Source organism: Eucyclogobius newberryi, unplaced genomic scaffold (assembly GCF_026437365.1).
Source record: "Eucyclogobius newberryi isolate DKJ021-1_F unplaced genomic scaffold, fEucNew1.0.hap1 SCAF_22, whole genome shotgun sequence".
NCBI lineage: Eukaryota > Metazoa > Chordata > Actinopteri > Gobiiformes > Gobiidae > Eucyclogobius > Eucyclogobius newberryi.
The window spans coordinates 23,500,019-23,521,137 of record NW_027315857.1 but is presented as its reverse complement, the minus strand read 5'-3'; the positions used below and the strand labels follow the sequence as shown (position 1 = coordinate 23,521,137).

The 21,119-nt window shown below is 40.0% G+C and overlaps 1 protein-coding gene across 1 annotated transcript; it reads right to left on the bottom strand.

Annotated features, from left to right (window-relative positions):
* Positions 1–3,651: 3,651 nt before the first annotated feature.
* On the bottom strand, positions 3,652–19,814 carry LOC140372117 (uncharacterized). Its single transcript, XM_072459402.1, has 21 exons — positions 19,759–19,814; positions 18,899–18,964; positions 18,705–18,788; positions 17,567–17,674; positions 16,880–16,930; positions 16,717–16,767; positions 15,686–15,748; positions 15,565–15,612; positions 15,431–15,481; positions 14,642–14,692; positions 14,501–14,566; positions 13,869–13,949; positions 11,175–11,273; positions 10,373–10,420; positions 10,219–10,290; positions 7,476–7,544; positions 7,344–7,383; positions 7,185–7,242; positions 5,776–5,930; positions 4,686–4,876; positions 3,652–4,059 (listed from the first exon to the last, which is right to left on the bottom strand). The coding sequence occupies exons 1-21, from the start codon at positions 19,786–19,788 to the stop codon at positions 3,652–3,654; spliced, it is 1,890 nt and encodes a 629-aa protein (XP_072315503.1). The 5' UTR covers positions 19,789–19,814.
* Between the last annotated feature and the right edge of the window lie 1,305 nt (positions 19,815–21,119).

Below are 21,119 nucleotides of genomic sequence, written 5' to 3'. Positions count from 1 at the left end.
TGAGAAGTTTTCAAACGCACATGACGCTCCAGAGGGCGTGGTCACGTACAGGTACAGGTCACGTGGCACAGGTAATACAGGTGATCGAGCCGGAGATGTGATACTTCAAGTCCACATGACGACTTAGTTTGATGGTGTAGAACCTGTGGTAAATATTTATCATAGTTTTACTTCCGTTCAGTTTGTAGTTTATGAAGGAAAAGCTTAAAATGACAGGAAGTAGAGCTTGAATCCCTCTGTGATGTCATCAGCGTGCAACACAGACAGCTTACACACTTGTCTGACAGTTTATACTGTTTAACTGTTTAAATACTCATAATAATGCTAAATATAGCCGCAAGCTGCGATGATCAGCCCTCGCCACGCCGCCGCCGCCACACCGCCACCACACGCTGCCACACCGCCGCCGCAAGAGGGGGCGCTAATGCGCCCCAATTAACCTTTTATCACACCAACTGCTGAATCCGTGACGCTGTCGCGTCTTCTCCCCTTTGCTTTACATATGAAGGGAAAAGTTTGCGGCTCCGCCGCACAAAGTCCGTGACCCTTGGATTAAAAATTTGGAGATTTTTTTTAAATAGGGGGGTTGGTCCCGAGAAGAAGAAAGAAACTAATAGGCCTCTCGCCAGCTTGTGGCGCTCGGGCCTGATAATGATAAAAATAATAGCTTCAGTTTTTACATTAACAAAACTACAGCGTTTTTATTGGGTGAAAAATAAAACTAAATATTTTTTATATAATACTGAGGTCTTAGTTACATTGCAAATAAAGGAATATAAATTGAAAAATACTTCTTGATAAAACATTTTTGCATGACGTTTCATACATACATAACATAAATCTAAAAAAAAAGACATTTAGCATCAACATCCATCCATCCATCCATTTTCTACCGCTTGTTCCCTTTCGGGGTCGCGGGTGACTGGAGCCTATCCCAGTGACAGCATCAACATATCAAAGTATTAGTTTGTTAAGCGTCTGTATTAAATGTGTCCTTCTCACTTCCTCCAGCAGGGGGCAGTGGAGTTATAAGATTATAGGCTGAACGTTCATAACAAAATGACACTTTATAGAAATAAAACACAACTTAACATTAAAACATAATATTACAGCTTCTAAAAATCTTAAACATTTATTTAAAAATCCTAAACAAGTCCTTTTCATTTGACACATCATTTAACTTTTACAATAAATAAAGTTGCATTTTGCTTAAAACGTTTGACCGTAAATGAAAATACATTTATTTTTTTTAGTGTTTTTTCTTCTTTCATTTTACAATCGCTGTGACTCATTGACCTTTTTAAATCATTGTTTTTTACACAGTAGATGAAGCAAAAAATAAAGTACATCTTTAGTTTAGTCACAGTTTAATATCAAAGACTTTGCTAAAATATGAATTTTAGTGTGTTTTATATCGTCTTTAACTGCATAATATAAATCCTCGTGGTTCGTTGGTGCATTAGCGGGTTGTGGCGGCCCCTGGTGGTGACAGGTGTACATCGCACCCGTCGTCCTGTGTGCAGATCAACTCAGGACACACGCAAACAATTAGCATCAGACTTTATTTACATCATACAGATTTATACATATTTTTATGTGTTAAATTAACGAGACAAATTCAAACTTAAAAAAACAGATTCAGGAAGTTGTTATTGTCAATATAAAGTCATACAAATTCATTATTGATTTTTCATTTTATACATTATCGACAAAGCTTTACGACGTTAGACCCTTTTGCAAATAATTTAATAATAATAATTTGTATTTATAAAACCTGAATTGTTCATTTAAAAATTTAAAAATGTGATAATTTGTCTAATTGTTTCTTCAGAGTTCCCGAGAATGCAATGAAAACAACATTAACGTTTACATTTTGTTTCATTCTCAACGTCGTAGTTTTTCCCAAAATGGTCGATATCCTTCGTTTTATTTGAAGACGCAGTTCACATTTGACCCACCAGAGCGCGCCGTCGATCAGCTAAAGCCCGTTTAGCAGCCGCGTAGCAACAGAGCTAACGATGCGATGGACAATCCGTGCGTTTGACGTGAAAAATGCTAAGATTTCCCGTCTCGTTACGCAACTAATCCAGGAAACGTTAAGACGGACGTATTTCTGAAACGCATTACGATACGGTCGACGGGTGAAAACACAGGAAGTGCATTTAGCTCGATACGTCTCCTTTAAGGCGTGCTTTTCATGCATTTAGCTCGATGCGTCTCCTTTAAGGCGTGCGTTTCATGCATTTAGCTCGATGCGTCTCCTTTAAGGCGTGCGTTTCATGCATTTAGCTCGATGCGTCTCCTTTAAGGCGTGCGTTTCATGCATTTAGCTCGATGCGTCTCCTTTAAGGCGTGCGTTTCATGCATTTAGCTCGATACGTCTCCTTTAAGGCGTGCGTTTCATGCATTTAGCTCGATACGTCTCCTTTAAGGCGTGCGTTTCATGCATTTAGCTCGATGCGTCTCCTTTAAGGCGTGCGTTTCATGCATTTAGCTCGATACGTCTCCTTTAAGGCGTGCGTTTCATGCATTTAGCTCGATACGTCTCCTTTAAGGCGTGCATTTCATGCATTTAGCTCGATACGTCTCCTTTAAGGCGTGCGTTTCATGCATTTAGCTCGATGCGTCTCCTTTAAGGCGTGCGTTTCATGCATTTAGCTCGATACGTCTCCTTTAAGGCGTGCGTTTCATGCATTTAGCTCGATGCGTCTCCTTTAAGGCGTGCGTTTCATGCATTTAGCTCGATACGTCTCCTTTAAGGCGTGCGTTTCATGCATTTAGCTCGATGCGTCTCCTTTAAGGCGTGCGTTTCATGCATTTAGCTCGATACGTCTCCTTTAAGGCGTGCGTTTCATGCATTTAGCTCGATACGTCTCCTTTAAGGCGTGCGTTTCATGCATTTAGCTCGATGCGTCTCCTTTAAGGCGTGCGTTTCAGGCGAATGATTCCACGACTTTCCACGTTCAAAGTGACATTTCCTAAACATATTAAAGTCTCTCCATATATTCTTCCGTTTGTCTAATTCTGACTTTGTTTGGTGGTGTAGAACCTGTGGAGAATATTTATTATAGTTTTACTTCCTTTAAGTTGGAGCTTGTGAAGAAATTTGAAAAAAAGTTTAAAATGACAGGAAGTGGAGCTGAATCCCTCTGTGATGTCATCAGCGTGCGACACAGAGACAGTTTAAACCATGGTTGTACTAAATAAAGGTGTTTTATGGTCTTATTGTGTGTCAGATCAGAACTGTTGTGTCATTTATGTGGAGTTTGGCTCTTGTTTACAGTCTGGTTGCTATGGTAACAGCTGTGGAATCACATCTATGTCATATTTGTGCTCACGTCCAACCAGGAAGTACAACTATAAACTTTACAAAAATGGGTCAAACTGGGGACAAACGGGCAAAACGTTTAGTCAAATCTGAAATATAATCGTCTTCACTGCGTTTTAGTCAAATGTGAAGTCTAAACTGTCAAACTTTAAATCGTAACAAAATGAATTAAATCGTGATAAATTGCGCTACTATCGTTTAGTGAAGCTTTGAGTGAATTAAGAGGCGTTCTGGGCCCAAATCCGCCGGTATCTAGCGTCTTTTACGTCCGATTACAGGCCCGATCATGCCGCTGCCGCTCGCCCCGCCCGCCCCGCCCCCGCCTACACCTCCCCCGTGGCCTCCTGCAGCTCCTCGCGGACGCTGTTCAGCTCCACGATGCAGTCGTTGAGCACGCCCGCCACCTCCTTGACCTCGCCCACCATCTCCTTGCGGCGCGCCTTCTTCAGCTCGCGCGTGCCGTCCTTCAGGAAGTACTGGTCCATGCCCTGGAACAGCCCCTGCACCGCCGCCACCGCCGAGTCCACGAAGTCGGTGGCCCTCATGACGGGCGCGTCCACCAGGCCGATCATCTGCACGGCCCGGCGCACCTCCCAGTCCTGCGAGTAGTGCTGCGTGCCCGAGCGGAGGAACGGGTGCCCGCGCAGCTTGCCCAGGCCCGTGTTGGAGAAGTGCAGGATCTTGGCCAGCTCCAGCAGGTGCACCTCGTTCTCCAGGAGCAGCGCCTCCACCTGGAGAGAGAGAGACGGGGCGGGACCGGGCGACGCGCCGGAGGTGAAGCGGCGAGAGCGGAACGCACCCGGATTTACACAAACGGAGAGTCCAAAACGTGTTCTGGAATCAGTTCTTAAGTCTTTTTGCCAATTCCACAGAATGAGTTTAAAGTTTGCCGGAAAAAAATCACAAGTACCGTATTTTCCGGACTATAAGTGGCACCTTTTTTCATAGTTTTGGTCCAGGTGCGACTGATACTTATGTTACATTTATACTTATTACATTTTTATATTACATTTATACTTATATTACATTTTATACTTAAACTACTTATACTTAAACTATTTATATTATACTTATATTATACTACTTATACTATACTACTTATACTATACTACTTATACTATACTTATACTATTTATTACTATTTATATAGTACTTATACATACTACTTATACTACTTATATTTATACTACTTATATTTATACTACTTATATTTATACTTTCATACTTATACTCCAGTGCCACTTATGTGTTTTTTTCTTCTCTATTATGCATTTTTTGGCTGCTGCGACTTATACTCCAGTGCGACTTATACTCCAGAAAATGTACTTTTGTCGCCGCCGCCGTGTCCGTCTCTCACCTTCTTGCGGTCGTGCGCGTTGTTGACGTTGTCCGATATGGCGGCGGACGCCGACGTGATCCCGCCCGCCGTGGCCACGCCCACACCCACCGCCGTGACGATCAGAGACGCCCCAAACGTGAACGGCGCCAGGGCCAGTCCGGCGATGGCGGTGACGCCCCCGACCGCCGTGGTGGTGCCCCCCGTGATGCCTGCGGGCCACAGGTCATGTTAAAGGGGTTATCGTGAGAAGGAACATCCAGATTTAACGATTATTGACGCCAAGAGCAGACGGTTTATTCATAAAAACAAGGACTTCTGTAAAGATTTAACTCGTGGCATTTGTCACGGGAGATCGCGGCGTTTCACTGTAAAACGCAGCGAGTTTCAGGTCGTGTTTTCAGACATTTGCGTCTCAAATGCAGGTCAATGCAAAATATGTCCAACTGGCAAACAATCCATAGGAACCTATAGCGCCCTCTAAAGGACAGGGGGGATGAGCATTTTTCCAGTAACGCTTGAAACAATAAATCTGGTTTGTCCAATTTGATAGCTAGGTTAAAATAAATAAAATGAAGGCACAATGAATAAATAAAACAATAAAATGAATAAAATAAGCCACAATGAATAAATATAAAATAAATATGAAATAAAATAAATGTAAAAAAAAGACAGATAGGAGTATACTACCTCCACCACGGTTTAAAAGCTCTCAAAAAGTAGATTTTGCATACAGTATCTCCTTTAAAGGACAAATATTATGCATTGTTTGGATTGTTATTACATTTTAAACATGCTCTTGTTTAGAACACACACAAAGAATAGTGTGAATGGAGTTAAATGCGACTCCAGGTGTGATTTTCATGAGGGAACAATGTCAGAACATGGTTAAAAGCTCAAAAAAAGTCAATTTAGCAGAATATGTGTGGAAGTGTAATTCAGTTTCATTCACATGGTTAAATCCAGGGGCGTCTTTGTTGTCGTTTTTGTTTCTTTTGTTTGCCGGAGGTCACGGTGTCACGTTTAGAACATGACGTGACTGTGGGCGGAGCCGTGACCGTGGGCGGAGCCGTGATCCTGGGCGGAGCCGTGACCGTGGGCGGAGCCGTACCTGCGATCTTGGCTTTGCTGTGGAAGGTGCTGATGTCGTCGGCGATGGCGTGGAGCGTGATGACCGACTGCCACAGGACCTCAGCGCGCTCCACAAACACTTTGTTAAAGAGACGGAGCCCGCGGTGAACTTTGTCCGCTAGAATCGAGAAGGACCTGAGGGGCAGCGGGTCACAAACTATCAAGAATGCTTCTAAATAATAATTATAATAATAATAATGATTAAAAAAACATAAAATATAATACAAATCTATCTATCAACTCAAATAAAATAAATAAAAGATAAGTAAAATAAGTAAGATAAGTAAATATAAGTAAAAATAAGTAAAAAATAAGTTAAAATAAGTTAAGTTAAAATGAATTTAATTGTTAAAATAAATAAAATAGATTAAATTAAAGATAAATTTAAATAAAATAAAAATCAATCAACTCAAATAAAATAAACGATAAGTAAAATAAGTAAGATGAGTAAAAATAAGCAAAAATAAGTAAAAAATAAGTTTATCCATCCATCTTCTACCGCTTGTTCCCTTTCGGGGTCGCGGGTGACTGGCGCCTATCCCAGTGACTTCGGGCCTTAGGCGGGGTACACCCTGGACAGTGGCCAACTTGTCGCAGGGCTAACACAGAGACATAACAGACAGTTCACGCTCACATTCATTCACTAGGGCCAATTTAGAGTCACCAATTTTTACCTAACACATACATGTCTTTGGACGGTGGGAGGAAGCCGGAGAACCCGGAGAGAACCCACGGTAACACGGGGAGAACATGACTCCACCCAGAGAGATCATGTAATGTTGGTCTGGTCCAGGAATCGAACCCATGATCTCCTTCTTGGGAGGCAAGAGCGCTAACCGCCTTTGCCACCGTGCACCCCATAAAATAAGTTTAAATAAGTTAAAATAAAAATAATTTAAATTGTTAAAATAAATTAAATTAAAATTAAAAATAATTTAAAAATTAAACAAAAATATTCCAAAATAAAAGTCCCATTTTGTCCATAGTTGGTCAAATTTCCAGAGTCCTAATGTGATATTTTTTAATTTGTTTTTATACATTTTCTGTATACCAGTTTCAATATCCATTGAGATTCCCATTCTTTGTCCGTCAAAACAGCAGTGTCGGGTCTTTTTGCTCAAATATGTTGCTCTTATTTTTAGACAAACAACATCAAATGTAGTAATGTTCAGTCACAGAGCTGCAGCTTTTGACCCGAGTTCCTGTGCATTTTTCCAACATTTGCCCACTGAATGTTACGATGCTTAGAAGACATTAAAAGAAAGTGAGAAATAACTGTACCACTGCAAACTATTTAAAATTAACTACTTCTGTTTTTTTTTACATTTTAAAGACTGTAAAAATCAGTTTCTACCATTTTTATTTAGTACTTCCTCAATTTTGACATACTTTGACTCATCCTCCTCCAGCGCCATTTCCTCTTCATCTGACGGCACCTCGTCCCATTCTGAAACATTTAAAAAAACATCATCAAATTAATAAAAAAAACAACAAGAAACTGTCAAATTCCAGCGATATTTTCCCATAAATCTCAATCATTAGACTCACGTTCCACAGTGTTCCACCATTCCAGCAAACTGTCCGTGTCCTGGGGGAAAATAATAATATATATAGTATTTTGTCAAGTTAGATTTAACCTTTTAATGTGATGTTTTAGTTTTTGGTGATTTTCCCACTGACCCAGTCCTCGTCTCCGTCCTCAAACTCGTCCATCGCTTGTTTGTCCTTTTCAGCCGCCATAAACGCCGCCTGAGTTGGGAAAAAAAAAAAAAGGTAAAACTTGCTCAAAAACCACAGAATTTTTCATCAGTCATATTTTTCAATCAGAAGGAAGGAGGAGGGACAAATCAATTAAAAAACCCGGCTTTGCGAAGAAGTAGTTCCTGTTTGAGTTTCTACAGGTGAATAATGGAAACAGGATATGACATGTTTTTCTAATTATGACTTTGTTTGGCGAGATATAATGAATATTCACAGGTTCAAAGTCAGTGAAGTTGCAATTTGTGAAGAGAAAATGAGTGAGAGTGATGTCATCAATAGTACTACAGAGGAAATGTTCACACAATTGACACATTTTTCAAAATAAGGCTTCATCTATCACTGTCAAATAATAACTGTTGTGTCATTTATATGGATTTTAGCAGTGGTTTATAATATGTTCATAATGTGGTTGCCAGGTAATACGGTGCTATGCTGCTCATGGCCAACCAGGAAGAAACTATTTTTACTTGTACTAACTACTTGTACTAACTACTTACCACTACTCACTTCTACTTACTACTACTACTACTACTAACTACCTACCAACCAACCTACCACTACTATTCACTTCTACTACCTACCTACCACTACTAACTACCTACCTACCAACCACTACTAACTAACTACCTACCACTACTAACTACCTACCTACCTACCTACCACTACTAACTACCTACCTACCTACCACTACTAACTACCTACCTACCTACCACTACTAACTACCTACCTACCTACCACTACTAACTAACTACCACTACTAACTAACTAACTACCTACCACTACTAACTACCTAACTACCTACCACTACTAACTAACTACCACTACTAACTACCTACCTACCTACCACTACTAACTACCTACCAACCTACCACTACTAACTAACTACCACTACTAACTAAATACCTACCTACCACTACTAACTACCTACCTACCACTACTAACTACCTACCTACCTACCACTACTAACTACCTACCTACCTACCACTACTAACTAACTACCACTACTAACTACCTACCTACCTACCACTACTAACTACCTACCTACCTACCACTACTAACTACCTACCTACCTACCACTACTAACTAACTACCACTACTAACTAACTACCTACCTACCACTACTAACTACCTACCTACCTACCACTACTAACTACCTACCTACCTACCACTACTAACTACCTACCTACCTACCACTACTAACTACCTACCTACCTACCACTACTAACTAACTACCACTACTAACTAACTACCTACCTACCACTACTAACTACCTACCTACCTACCACTACTAACTACCTACCTAACTAACCACCACCACATTAACATGATAACATTGACATCTTAAAGAGAATTGTGCATGTTTCAGACTGCTGTGTGTTGGAGGTGGACGGCTCACATTAGACACACTAACTCATCACTCCTGTTGTTTTCATGTTCCAAATAAACTCGACTGACTAAAAGTGGATAATTGTGCAACGGTCACAAATCTGTGTCATTATCATCATTTGTATCATGACAGGTTAATACTTTTACACTTTTATTCATTATATCCATGTCAGTAGAGGAAATGTTTCAGGTGACTCTTCAGCCTCTCCACGTGGTTAAACTCGTTCAATGTGCTTTTCCATGGCGCGGTTCGGCCGGCGTGCGGAATGTGGCCGGACCGGAGTTTTCACGTGTCGAGAGAGCGCGACACAGCCCCGTGTTAAAAGGGAAAAGTCACACGGGTTTGTCACGTCTTTCACAAAGACGATCCACCGCATGACACAGTATTTACAAGTGTGTCAGTGTAAACCGTCCCTGTGATGTCATCAGCGTGCGACAAGCCGTTGGAAACACAGAGGGATTCAGCTCTACTTCCCTGTCATTCTAAACTTGTATTTTATCAAACTGTCTTCACAAACTGCCACTTAACAGAACTAAAACTATGAAAGAATAGTTAGCACAGGTTCTGCACCACCAAACTAAGTTGTAATTGGAAAAACTGGAGAACGTGTCGTAGTTTTAGTTTATGGTCATTTCAAATCATACACTTTTGGGGAAAATGCTCTAAATCGTCCCTGTATCACTGGACTCTAGCACATTGGTATCGTCCATGATTAAGACTATATCTGTCGACCTCCACTAGTCACTGGACTCTGTTGTTCTTTTAAGGCTCAGCGCAAAAGCTTTTCATTCAGTCGAGCCTTTTAATGACAGTTGCTTTCACGACTGATTTGACTGTATATTGTTGAATGTGTATTGCTCACTGTAAGTTCTTTGTTCTAGTCCTGTCCTGGTCCTGGTCCTGGTCGAGTCCGGGTCGAGTCCTGGTCGAGTCCGGGTCGAGTCCATGTTCTAGTCCCTGTTCCTGGTCCTGTTCTAGTCCTAGTCCTGGTCCTGTTCTAGTCCAGGTTCTAGTCCAGGTTCTAGTCCAGGTTCTAGTCCAGGTTCTAGTCCAGGTTCTAGTCCAGGTTCTAGTCCAGGTTCCAGTCCAGGTTCCAGTCCAGGTTCTAGTCCCGGTTCTAGTCCCGGTTCTAGTCCAGGTTCCAGTCCAGGTTCCAGTCCAGGTTCTAGTCCAGGTTCTAGTCCCGGTTCTAGTCCCGATCCGGTCCAGGTTTAGTCCCGATCCAGTCCAGGTTTAGTCCCGATCCAGTCCAGGTTTAGTTGTTTGTGTGCTCACCTCTGCTGCCTCGGACATGAAGTCTCCAGATGTTGCTCCTGGAGGATCTTCTTGGACGTTCCTGGACTTGTTCTAAATAATTGAAGAACATAGTGCACAATGTGACACACAAATGAATGTTAAACTTGTGGTTTAAGTAAACAGAAACACTCACCTTCTGTTTGGGCTTCTTGAATTTCTTCTTGAGTTTGAAAGTCTTTTTCTGTGAACACATTTACATTTATTCTGTGGTCCATGGATCGAAGCAACATTTAAGACTGGATTATATTACATGTATTTTAAAAACAAAAGAACAAATACAGCGGCTTTTGTAATATTGGATTCAAGAACATAAAATAGGCAAAAATGTAACCCTTTTTAATCCTGACGTGGACTTCGGTTGGTCCTGATCCAGCCCTGATCCAGTCCTGATCTAGTCCTGATCTAATCCTGATCTAGTCCTGATCCAGTCCTATGGGCCAATCACATTTCATACAGATGGGAAGGAAGGGCAGTGCAAATGCAGACTTTTGTTGCGATATCGAGAGTTCTAGGGTTTCATCGTGAATAGAAACGATCAGGCTCAACATTTGTGAATTTACCTTTTGCTTATTCCATGGGAAAGCACAAGCATTATTATTATTATATAAGCATAAGAGAAAATGAGTATGTATACGTGAATATGGATCTGTGCATACATTATTTCTTCTTCCCCATTTCTTTATTTAGGTTAGTGTGTGTTATGCAAGTTTTGCTGTGTGTTTGAAAAAAAAAAAAAAAAAGATAATTTGCCAAAAAAAAGAAATTAGCACTTTAAATAAATGAGGCCAGCTAACAGGAGTTAAATCCCTCCAAGTGTCTGAATGTATTATTCCAGCTTTGTTTTGACGTTTCATTATAATGTAGAGATTTCCTATACAAAAAAGAGGTAATATCGCACTGAAGTGTTCAGACAAAGCGCAGACTTAAACGTTTACCTGTTCAGTGATGTCGAGCTCGCCCTCTTCCCAGTCGTGCGTCTCCGTTGGACTCGCGGCGTGTTTCAGAGCGTCGACGTCTTCAAATTCATATTCGTCCTGTCGAAAGAACACCTTTTTTTTTTAGGGAGTGTCTACAGAGCCGCGGCGCGCGGCCGAAACTGCCATGTTATTTTTGTGCCGGCCGCGCGCCGCGGCTCTTGAAACTGCGCCGCTATTTGACCGCGTTTTAGCGCCATTTTAGACCGCGCCGGGTTAAGGTTAGGGTTAAGGTTAGGGTTAGGATTAGCCATGAGGCTATAAGGGAAATGCCACGGTCCCTGAAACTGCGCGGCTATTTGACCGCGCTGCGGCTCTCCGGCCACGGCCTTTTTTTTTTTTTTAAATCAAATGCGGTCATAGTCTAAGGCCGCAGTGATCAGAGGCGGACGGTACGGCACTGAAATGGTACTTCTCAGACCCCATACTTTTATAATATATTGTACAGTTTCCTACATGTAAAGATGTAGTTAAATAAATAAAAGGACTTGAACGTTTGAGTTTCTTGCACTGCTAAATCAATTTTTCAAATTTTTCCCATTTTTGTGCATGTCCTTTGAAAACACCACATTTGGTTTACACATTTTTCTACTTTTTCAAAGTCCACGTGACAGGTTCTCATGTTTCTCCAATTGTGACGTTGTTCGGTGGTAAATGATTATCAAAGTTTTTGATCAGTCAAGTCGCAGAGCTGAAAATTACAGGAAGTAGAGCCGAGTGCTACGATAGAATCCCTCTGTGATGTCATCAAAAGCGCACAAGAAAATGTGCAGGTGACATGACAATTCATATAATTTCATTTAAAAAATAAAATGAACGCGTTGTCAGGTGTAATTATTTGTCAAATCAAAATTATTGTATGATTTAAGTGGACTTTGGGCCTTGTTTACAGTCCGGTTGCTAAGTAACAGTTGTGGAAATACCTCTGTCATATTTGCTGGACATGTCAAACCAGGAAGTGACAGTAGAAATATCACCAAAATTGCCAAATTGGAGGAAAACAGGCAAAATGTTTGATCAAATCTGAAATATAATCATGTTCTCTCTGTTTTACTGAAAAATCTAGTCTAATGTGTTACACGGACTTTAATGATTTTATCACATCAACTTGTATCTCAGATGTTACGTCCAGATGTGTTCAAAAAGTCCAGATGTGTTAAAAAAAAAAAATCGCATCACAGATAGCCAAAATCAGAAGAATCCTGCCTAAAAGTGATGCCGAAAAACTTATCCATGCATTTGTAACGACTAGATTAGACTGTAACTCCTGCTCGCAGCGTGTCCTAAAAGCTCCAACTGGTTCAAAATGCAGCAGCAAGATTACTATCAGGAACAAAAAGAAGAGAGCACATTACGCCAGTGCTGGAGTCTCTTCACTGGCTCCTGTCGAGTTTAGAATCAAATTTAAAATTCTACTCCTGACCTACAAAGCCATAAATGACATGGCCCCATCCTACCTCAAAGATGCTATAGAACCATATCATCCAAACAGAGCTCTTCGCTCTCAGAATGCTGGCCTTCTGGTGGTGCCAAGAGTCTCTAAAAGTACTGTAGGAGGTAGAGCGTTTAGCTACCAAGCTCCTGTGTTATGGAATCAGCTCCCGACCCATGTTAAATATGCTGACACAGTCTCTTCATTTAAGTCCAGGCTTAAAACGTTCCTCTTCGAAATCGCTTATGGTCAGAGTAGTTAGGAACAGAAACATAAACCCACAGCTTTAGCTACGCTGCCCTAGGAGTAACTATGCTGGGGGAAGTATGACAGCTTGAGCACTATCCTCTTCTTCTGACTACTTATGCTATCAAACAATATTTATTTTTTAATTCCACTTGCAAACTGTTCACCGCCTTCTTTTTCTTTCTCTCACTCCTGAGGACCTGTGGACCCAGATGTCCCTCTCCTGGTGAAGTGGTCCCTGCCCTGTGTGGACGGTCCCTCATCTGCCTGAGGAGTGGGTCCAGCTCGCCTCCGACGGTCCCTCATCTGCCTGACGAGTGGGTCCAGCTCGACTCAGTCGGTCCCTCATCTGCCTGAAGAGTGGGTCCAGCTCGCCTCAGACGGTCCCTCATCTGCCTGAAGAGTGGGTCCAGCTCGCCTCAGTCGGTCCCTCAGCTGCCTGAAGAGTGGGTCCAGCTCCAGTCTCCTCGTGTCCGTCTGTGAGAGTCGGATCTCTCCTTCACTGGAACTCCTCCAGGTTTCTACGCTTTTTTCCCAAAGAGGTTTTTTTTGTAGTTTTTCCTGGCCGAGAAGGAGAGTCTAAGGACAGAGGACCCTGGGACATCGTCCCTCGCCACCACAGACATTGTCTGACTCCCTCGCCACCACAGACATTGTTGATTCATTTCTCCCTGTGGCCCTCAGAGGCAACTGTTGTTGTGATTTTGGGCCTTACAAAAATAAATTGATTTGATTTGATTGTTATATTGTATCTATGAAAAAATATAAATAATCCATGTGGTGCAGAAAGTATAAATACTAAAAACTGCACAACTGCAATATTTACAAGGTTAATTTCTATTGGTCTCTTTTTTAACTCAAACAAAAGAGTCTCCGCCCTTCATTTTCTCTGGTCTCTCTTACTCGTACTTTACTTATATTACTCTACTTCTACTTTGTGCTTTGGTCCGATATTACTCTGACGATGGCAAACGTACGTTGAAGTCCGGCTGAGGAGAGCTGAAGCGACTCGTCTTCGTTTTACGTGGAAGAGTGTGAGGCTTGAGTTTGGACGATTTCTGAAACGACAGCAAAAACAAACCGATCCATAAGAATAAATTATAAAATCCTATAAACATATTTCACATCCCTTCCTTGGTAAAATATAGGCGTTTATTCATGTGGCAATTTTAACTGATATTTCCCTCACTTTCCCGTGTTTTAAAAAAGGTGCTACAGTGTACGACGCATTATATGCCGCGGCCCGCGGTCAAATGGCCGCGCAGTTTCAGGAACCGCGGGACTTCTCTTATAGCGTCATGGCTAACGCTAACCCTAACCTTAACCTTAACCCGGCGCGGTCTAAAACAGCGCTAAAACGCGGTCAAATAGCGGCGCAGTTTCAGCTAAGCTAATGCTAACATACAATAAATGTCATCAATAATGTTCAAATAACAGCACAAACTGAACTCACCCGTTAACCTGAACTAACAAAAACATTCCATGAACTTTTATCAAGTTTGTGTGTTTTATATTTAAGCTAATGTGTGTGTTAGCCTTTAGCTTTGAGACTAACCCTGACCCTCATTCAAACGCTCTGTTCCAAACGAGTGACGGGGAAATTAATTACCTTTTTCCGTTCTTCTGTTTCAAAAGCGTCGTCGTATCCGTGTGGGCCGGCGGGCGAGTGCGCAGCCTGGGAAATTGAGTGCTCAAATTCAGACTCAAGCGACAACCGGCAAGAGAACGTAATATTTCAGAGGAATCGTACCTTGTTTGGTGATGGAAGAGTTTGGCTTTTCATGTCTTCTAATCCATTGTCCTACAATGCAGAAAATACACCAGGAAAAACATTTCATTTACAGAATATTTAGTAAAAATATACTTTTAATAAAACACTTTTTTAAAATAAAGCACTTTTTTTGAATAAGAGCACTTTTTTTTTTTCCAAACAAATGTCAAGTACGATTATTAGCCTGTATAAATCTTATAATTGATCTTATTTCACTTGATTTGCATGTGTGAGTTTTTTTTATCCGTATTTCATGTTTTCATCATCAACAATAAATAAAATGTATGGTAAATCATCAAATTTTCTGTCCTGCAGACTTAATTGAACAGGATTTGCATCGTCAGAAAACCACAAAACACGAATCTAACTTGGATTTCAACTAAATGTGGCGCAATAAAGGAGCAATAAAGGAGTAATAAAAGCAGCTAGAGGAGAGTAATGATGATGACGACATTTCAGGACTAAATAAATGTAAACAGTCGTTGCATTTTAGGTTTTGTTTAATATTAAAACTGCTGTCAAACTTTTCAACAAAACTATTGATCCGCAACGGAAATTACCCAGACACTCACGCATTACAATATAATAACACATAGCGTAAGAATATAAAAGGAAATTTTTTTTTAAAAATAATCCTATGAAATAGCCCAAAAAAAAAAAAAAAAAAAAAAGTGTACCAAAAATATAGATATGAGAGTAAAAAAAAAAAATTCAAATAAGCCTGACTTTATAATATTTATTCTTTTAACATATTTTAAAAAACAATACCTGGGATTTTTTCCGTGCTGAATAGTTTGCGTGCGCGCCGAACAGATCCTCCTACAGATAAAGACACACGGGACAAGGTGAACAAGCAAATACCAGCGATAGTTTTCAGATCAAATAAACCTGAAATATTTCACCTTTGACCCTTTGTGTGGCGTGTATCCCCGAGCGCCTTTTGGCTCGTCCTGAGGAATACAAAAACACACTAAATACACATTCTGTCAAAGTGAAACATTACGTTGGATAAACTGATACTACCTTGTTGAAGACTAATCCTTTGTTGGGGGCAAATTTCAAGTTCTTTAACTTCCTGGTTTTCCTCTGAAACGATATAATTTTTCCGTCAAGATGAAGAAAAACATAAAATACAAATGTCTAAAAGACACATATTATGAATTATTTGTCTTGTTATTGGCCTTTAAACGTGTTCTTGAGTAACTTTGCTTCGACTCTAACAGCCAGGCGTTCCCTCATCGAGTTGCGGTGTTAGCTCCATCCACTGGCAGCAGAGGGGAAAGCGAACAAAAGCTAGCATGCCCCGACATGCAAAACGCGAGCGTGCAGTTGTAATGGACGTGATTTGGGGCGGAAATGCTCAGAACATGATTTATGTCTGGTATGTAAAGCAAAACAAAGTAACATTTTCACCTTATTGAACGTCTTTGTTTAAAAATCTATTTTCGGAACGTTTGAAGTGTCCGTCGTCGCCCCCAGCTGTTTATGGGCGGAAAACCAGCCTTGCAACAACCGAAAGACAACTCTCCTGAGAAACCCTCGCTTTTTTTTTTAATACCGTATTTTCTGGACTAGAGGGGCACTTTTTTTCTTAGTTTTGGCCAGGGTGCGACTTATACTTTATTTTCACACTTGCAACCGCATTTCATACTCCAGTGCGACTTATATGTTTTTTCCTCTCTATTATGCAGTTTTTGGCTGATGCGACTTATACTCCAGAAAATTCGTACGGTATTCGGCAACGTTAAATGTTTTCTGTGTGTGATTATACAGTCTTCTTATGTTCAAGAAATGAAGAAAAAAAGTTGAAAAAATGAATTAAGTGTTTCCGTCTATTTTCTGATGTACTTCCACGAGGGAGCTGCAGGGGGAGCTCTGTCGCCGGGGTTACGTAGTTCCGAGGCCCAGCGGGAGAGGACCTCGTGAGCAGGATTAAGGAAACCGGCGTGAATGAAGCGAAACACGAGCCCGGGTGCGTTCGTGACCAGGTCAGAACGATGTCAGAACGTCTATTTTGCATGATACGTGCCCTTTAATAGAAAAAACACACTCACATATTCGTAGTCGTCCCCGCTTTCTCCGGAGTTCGCGTCCAACTTTGTCCCCTGTCCGCGGCAATGACAAAGAAATGTCACGCTCTCCACCAGAAAAGTTACGTAGCGCGTCTTTAAGTAAAAACTGTTTGGAGGTTTAGTCACATGTAAAAGCGAAACGTACCTCAGAGTGGCGCCTGAACGAGTCCTTTAAGCTCTTTTTAAACTCCTGATCCTGTTGTGAAGTAATAATAGGACATTATGAATACAAACAAATTACAAAATGTATTGCAATATTGGCTGATGTAATAACCGATATTGCAGTAATCAATAAATATCGGAAATACACCTACTGACAAATGTACTGTATTTTTTATTGTTTTTTTATTGTTTTGGTATCACTTTATAATAGCGTTTAATGATTAGCCTTAATAAAACACGAACTAGATTAAGAATAACTACTTTAAACTTGAAAGGTTCAGTGTATTAAGTCGTTACTAAGCCTCAAGTATTTGTTTATTATGAATTAAGTATTTGGTAATAATAAGTGTAATTATTATAAAGTGCGACCTTTCTGTGTCTCGGTTATCAAGTCCTAAATTAGCCATGATTTAAGTTATAATTTGGACAAAGTAAGATTAGTAAATGAAGCACGTTTTTGTTTTTATATAAATTAAACAATTATTTTGTAAAAAAAAAAAGCATATTATAATGTCGCAATGATATCGATATTGCGTTTTTATCATATTGCAATTTTTTAACAATAATGGGGAGTATAAGGCACATTTATTTACCACCATGGCAAACCAGGTGAAGTCTCACAAAAATACACATTAAAGAGTAAAAATACATGTTGTTTAAGTTTAGTTACCTTAGTTTTGTGAGGCACATTTCCGTTCAGGCGTTTTTGTTCGGACAAAGCCGCCGCGGCCGACGATCGCCTCAACAAACTGTTCACTTTGTCTTTAAAATGAGGTTTCTGAAATAAAGAAATCTAATTATCATTTATTTTTGCTCAAAAGGAAGAGTGAGCGTTTTTTGGGGGGTTTAGCATCTGCAAACGCTCGTGACGTCGTGATAACGTGTAATAATAACGGTGGAGTCACAAAAATATATATATTTATTATTCATATTATTTAATTTGTTATTTAACTTCAAAATATTGAGATATCACCAGAAGACAAGAAGGATCTGACATGGCAACGTGGCTTTGTCGTCATGGCAATAGGACAATATTCAAATAAAAATATCATATCTTCTGAACGGGAAAAGTCTCACAAAAAACTTCAAACCAGGGAGGAATCATTCAAGCATTAGCAGTTAGCCGTTAGCACTTAGCCGTTAGCGCTCCCTTTTCTTCTTTTTTTTTTTTAACGGTATAACGGAAAACACGTGCTTTGAAGACGTACAACTACAGTAGGTGGCGCTAAGGGCACCTTTTCAATTTGCTGCCAACTTCCATTAAAAGCAACAAAACAAAAACAACAACACAACAGCGGTTAGCATTAGCTCTCAAAAAATGCAAATTACTAATAATTTAGAGTGTTTGTGCTGATAAAAATTTTGTAGACGTCAAAACCTTGTTAAAAGTCATCCTTGAGTGCTTAAACCTTTTGGCGTTTTGAGATAATTAGCGTCCGAAATGGTCATCTGAGCTAAAGGCTAACGAACGTCAGGTGTAGATCTGTTGTGTAGAGTCTAGTCACGCTAAACATTCCCTCTTTTATGTGTTACTCGTGAGGAGAGCAGATGGCAACATAAATATCACAAAAAACGCTTAAATATTTAAAATAATAATAATAATAATATAATACAATAAATAATAGTAACTAGCTTGGTTAGTCATGTGGTTATGAAGGAATGTAAAATACACTTGGACTATGCTGCTGTGAGTTAGTTTAAGAGTTTGATCACCGAACACTGAATATTTTAAGTGTTTTGTTTCTGTTGGTTGCTATAGTAACACTGGTAGTTTTTTCATCAGCCGTTGATCACCGTGAGACACAAACCTTGTAGTCCAACCACTGTTCGGGATCTTCTTTGTCGTCTCGCTTAATCTCTTGCGAGGAGTAGGGGCTGTCTGTGAAGTACTCCTACCGACACGCAAATATCCAATCGTTAGAACGACGACGACGCGGCAGAACATCGGTAAAGTTTAACATTTTTTAAAATAATTTCATTTCCAATGTCATTTAATTTTTACCTTCGATGATTTACAAGAGCCGGAGTTTGTTCTGCTTCTGCTCGTGATTTCATCAGAAAACCGGTCCTTCAAAATAAATGTATTAAAGCAAATTATACATCAAATATAAAAAATTAAAAAAAAAAACAGTATCAAAATATTTCTTTAAGTGTTTGATTTTGAAAATTTGTAATAACTAAATTGTTTGGCATTTTTGTTACAGAAAGTGTTTTTTTCTTACACATAAATATATATACACTTTTCGGTGTATTTTATTAGTAGATTGACACGTTTTAAGAGAGTTTTGGAGATTAGTTGTAATTATAGTTTTAGATGAAGGGCAAGGATCAATTAAAAAAACTCTGGATATTTTTTTTCACTAACAGTGAATCTTCCACAAAGAGTAAATCCACAAATGTTGAACCTTATTATGTGTTTGTGATGTCACCGTGATTTTGCCACATTAATATCATTTAGCGTCCCTTTAACTGAGAAAAGAAATCACGTCTTTGAGGGTAAATAAATTATTGTGGAAAAAAATGATTTCAGTATTTATGCAGCGAGAAGACACTGGACTCACATGAAACGGAAACTGTCATGGAGCTGTGGAATTACCCAGAAAACCCGGTCAAAACATCGGCGTTTTTTGAAAGTTAAAAAGGCGACAATCTCAAATCAATAGCAGGGCCTTTTTCAAACTTTTTATCATAGTATTCCTTTGATTGATCAATTTGTTGTGTGGATCGCAAGAGGCCCACGATTTAGGTTACTACATTTGACCCAGATGGAGTGAAGTGAAGCCGCTTGAACACAGCGCTAATCAAACATGTCGCACGCCGTTTCTTTTTCATGTAAAAGCGAGAAAACACCCTATGGTTTACCTTCGAGTCTCGTCTGGGAACCAAAGACATTCTGAACTTCTTGTTATTTTTCTGTGAAACATTTCAATTGTTTTATTTTGATTAACCAAATAAAGACAAAACTATTGTAAGAGTTTTTTCAGACTCAAACCTTTGAGCTGCTTCCATCAAGATCTTCTGTTTCAGAGTCGGTTTTAGACTGGAATAAAGTCATAATAATAAAATATAATGCTAATAATAAATACAAATAATATTAAAACATAATATAATAATAATAACAATAATAATAATAATAACAATAATAATAACAAATATAGCCGCAAGCGGCAATGATCGGCCCTCGCCACGCCGCCGCCACACCGCAAGAGGAGGGGGCGTGGCTAACGCGCCCCAATTGTCCTTTTATTACACCTACTGCTGAATCTGTGACGCTGTCACATCTTCTCCCCTTTGTTTTACCATCAAAAAGCAATTTTATTTTGAATTCTTGGCCGCACAGACACCGTGACTCTTTGAATAAAAATGTGGATAACTTTTGATGGTCCACCCCTGAAGATGTGTCTCACCAAATTTCACGTTGATAGGGCGAACGCCCTGGGAGGAGTTAGTGAAAGTATAAAGTGTTCTGGTGATTTCCCCATTGGAATAACATGGGAGGTTTCGGTCATCGCTACGGCAAAGCCATAACAATTATGACATGGGTCACATTTACTTTTTTGATGGGGATGCCAAAATTGAGTTTTGTGTCAAATTTCAGATAATTTCGCAAAACTAAACATTTAACCTCCATATAAAATCTGTAGGGGGCGCTGTGGCGCCAAATTAATTAATTTCACTTCAAGTAGGTTTAGGGCAAAGAGTTTAACAACTGATTGTAATTTGACGCAATTCGGACTTTATCTGCGCAAACGGCAGAAATGTTAAATTTGGGAGATTTCTGAAATTCTAGCTAAACTTTGCGGCTTCGCCGCTCAGAGACCGTGACAGGTATCAAAGTAATTTGAATAACTTTTGATGTCCCACTCCTCAGTACCATTTTCACCAAATTTCAGCTTTTTAGAGCCAACGCCCTGGGAGGAGTTTGTAAAAGTACGACGTTTGGAAAAACTTTCTAGTCATGCTTAGCCATTTTTTAACCAATATGGCCGACATTTGGTTGGGTGGACGGCGTTGCCGTGATAATATTTTTTACTTCTCTTGTCACCATCTACCTCTGCGCCAAATTTCATGATTCTACGATCAGATTTTTTTGGGGTCATTTCCCATCTCTCAATGCATTTTTGGTACATTTGGGGGCGCTGACGCGCCAATTTTTTTATTTTAGAAAAGGGAAATAGCCAGAATGTAGAGAGGCACGATTTTTAGAGGTGTGCACATTTTTG

Bases quoted from the DNA above. Each gene is read 5' to 3' on its own strand.
- LOC140372117 (XM_072459402.1), bottom strand. From the start codon at position 19,788: ATGTCTTTGGTTCCCAGACGAGACTCGAAG. The intron at 11,274-13,868 runs GTACGTTTGCCA...TTCTTTCGACAG, and splicing joins CTCCTCAGCCGGACTTCAAC to GACGAATATGAATTTGAAGA. The intron at 10,421-11,174 runs GTAAACGTTTAA...ATGTGTTCACAG, and splicing joins AGCTCGACATCACTGAACAG to AAAAAGACTTTCAAACTCAA.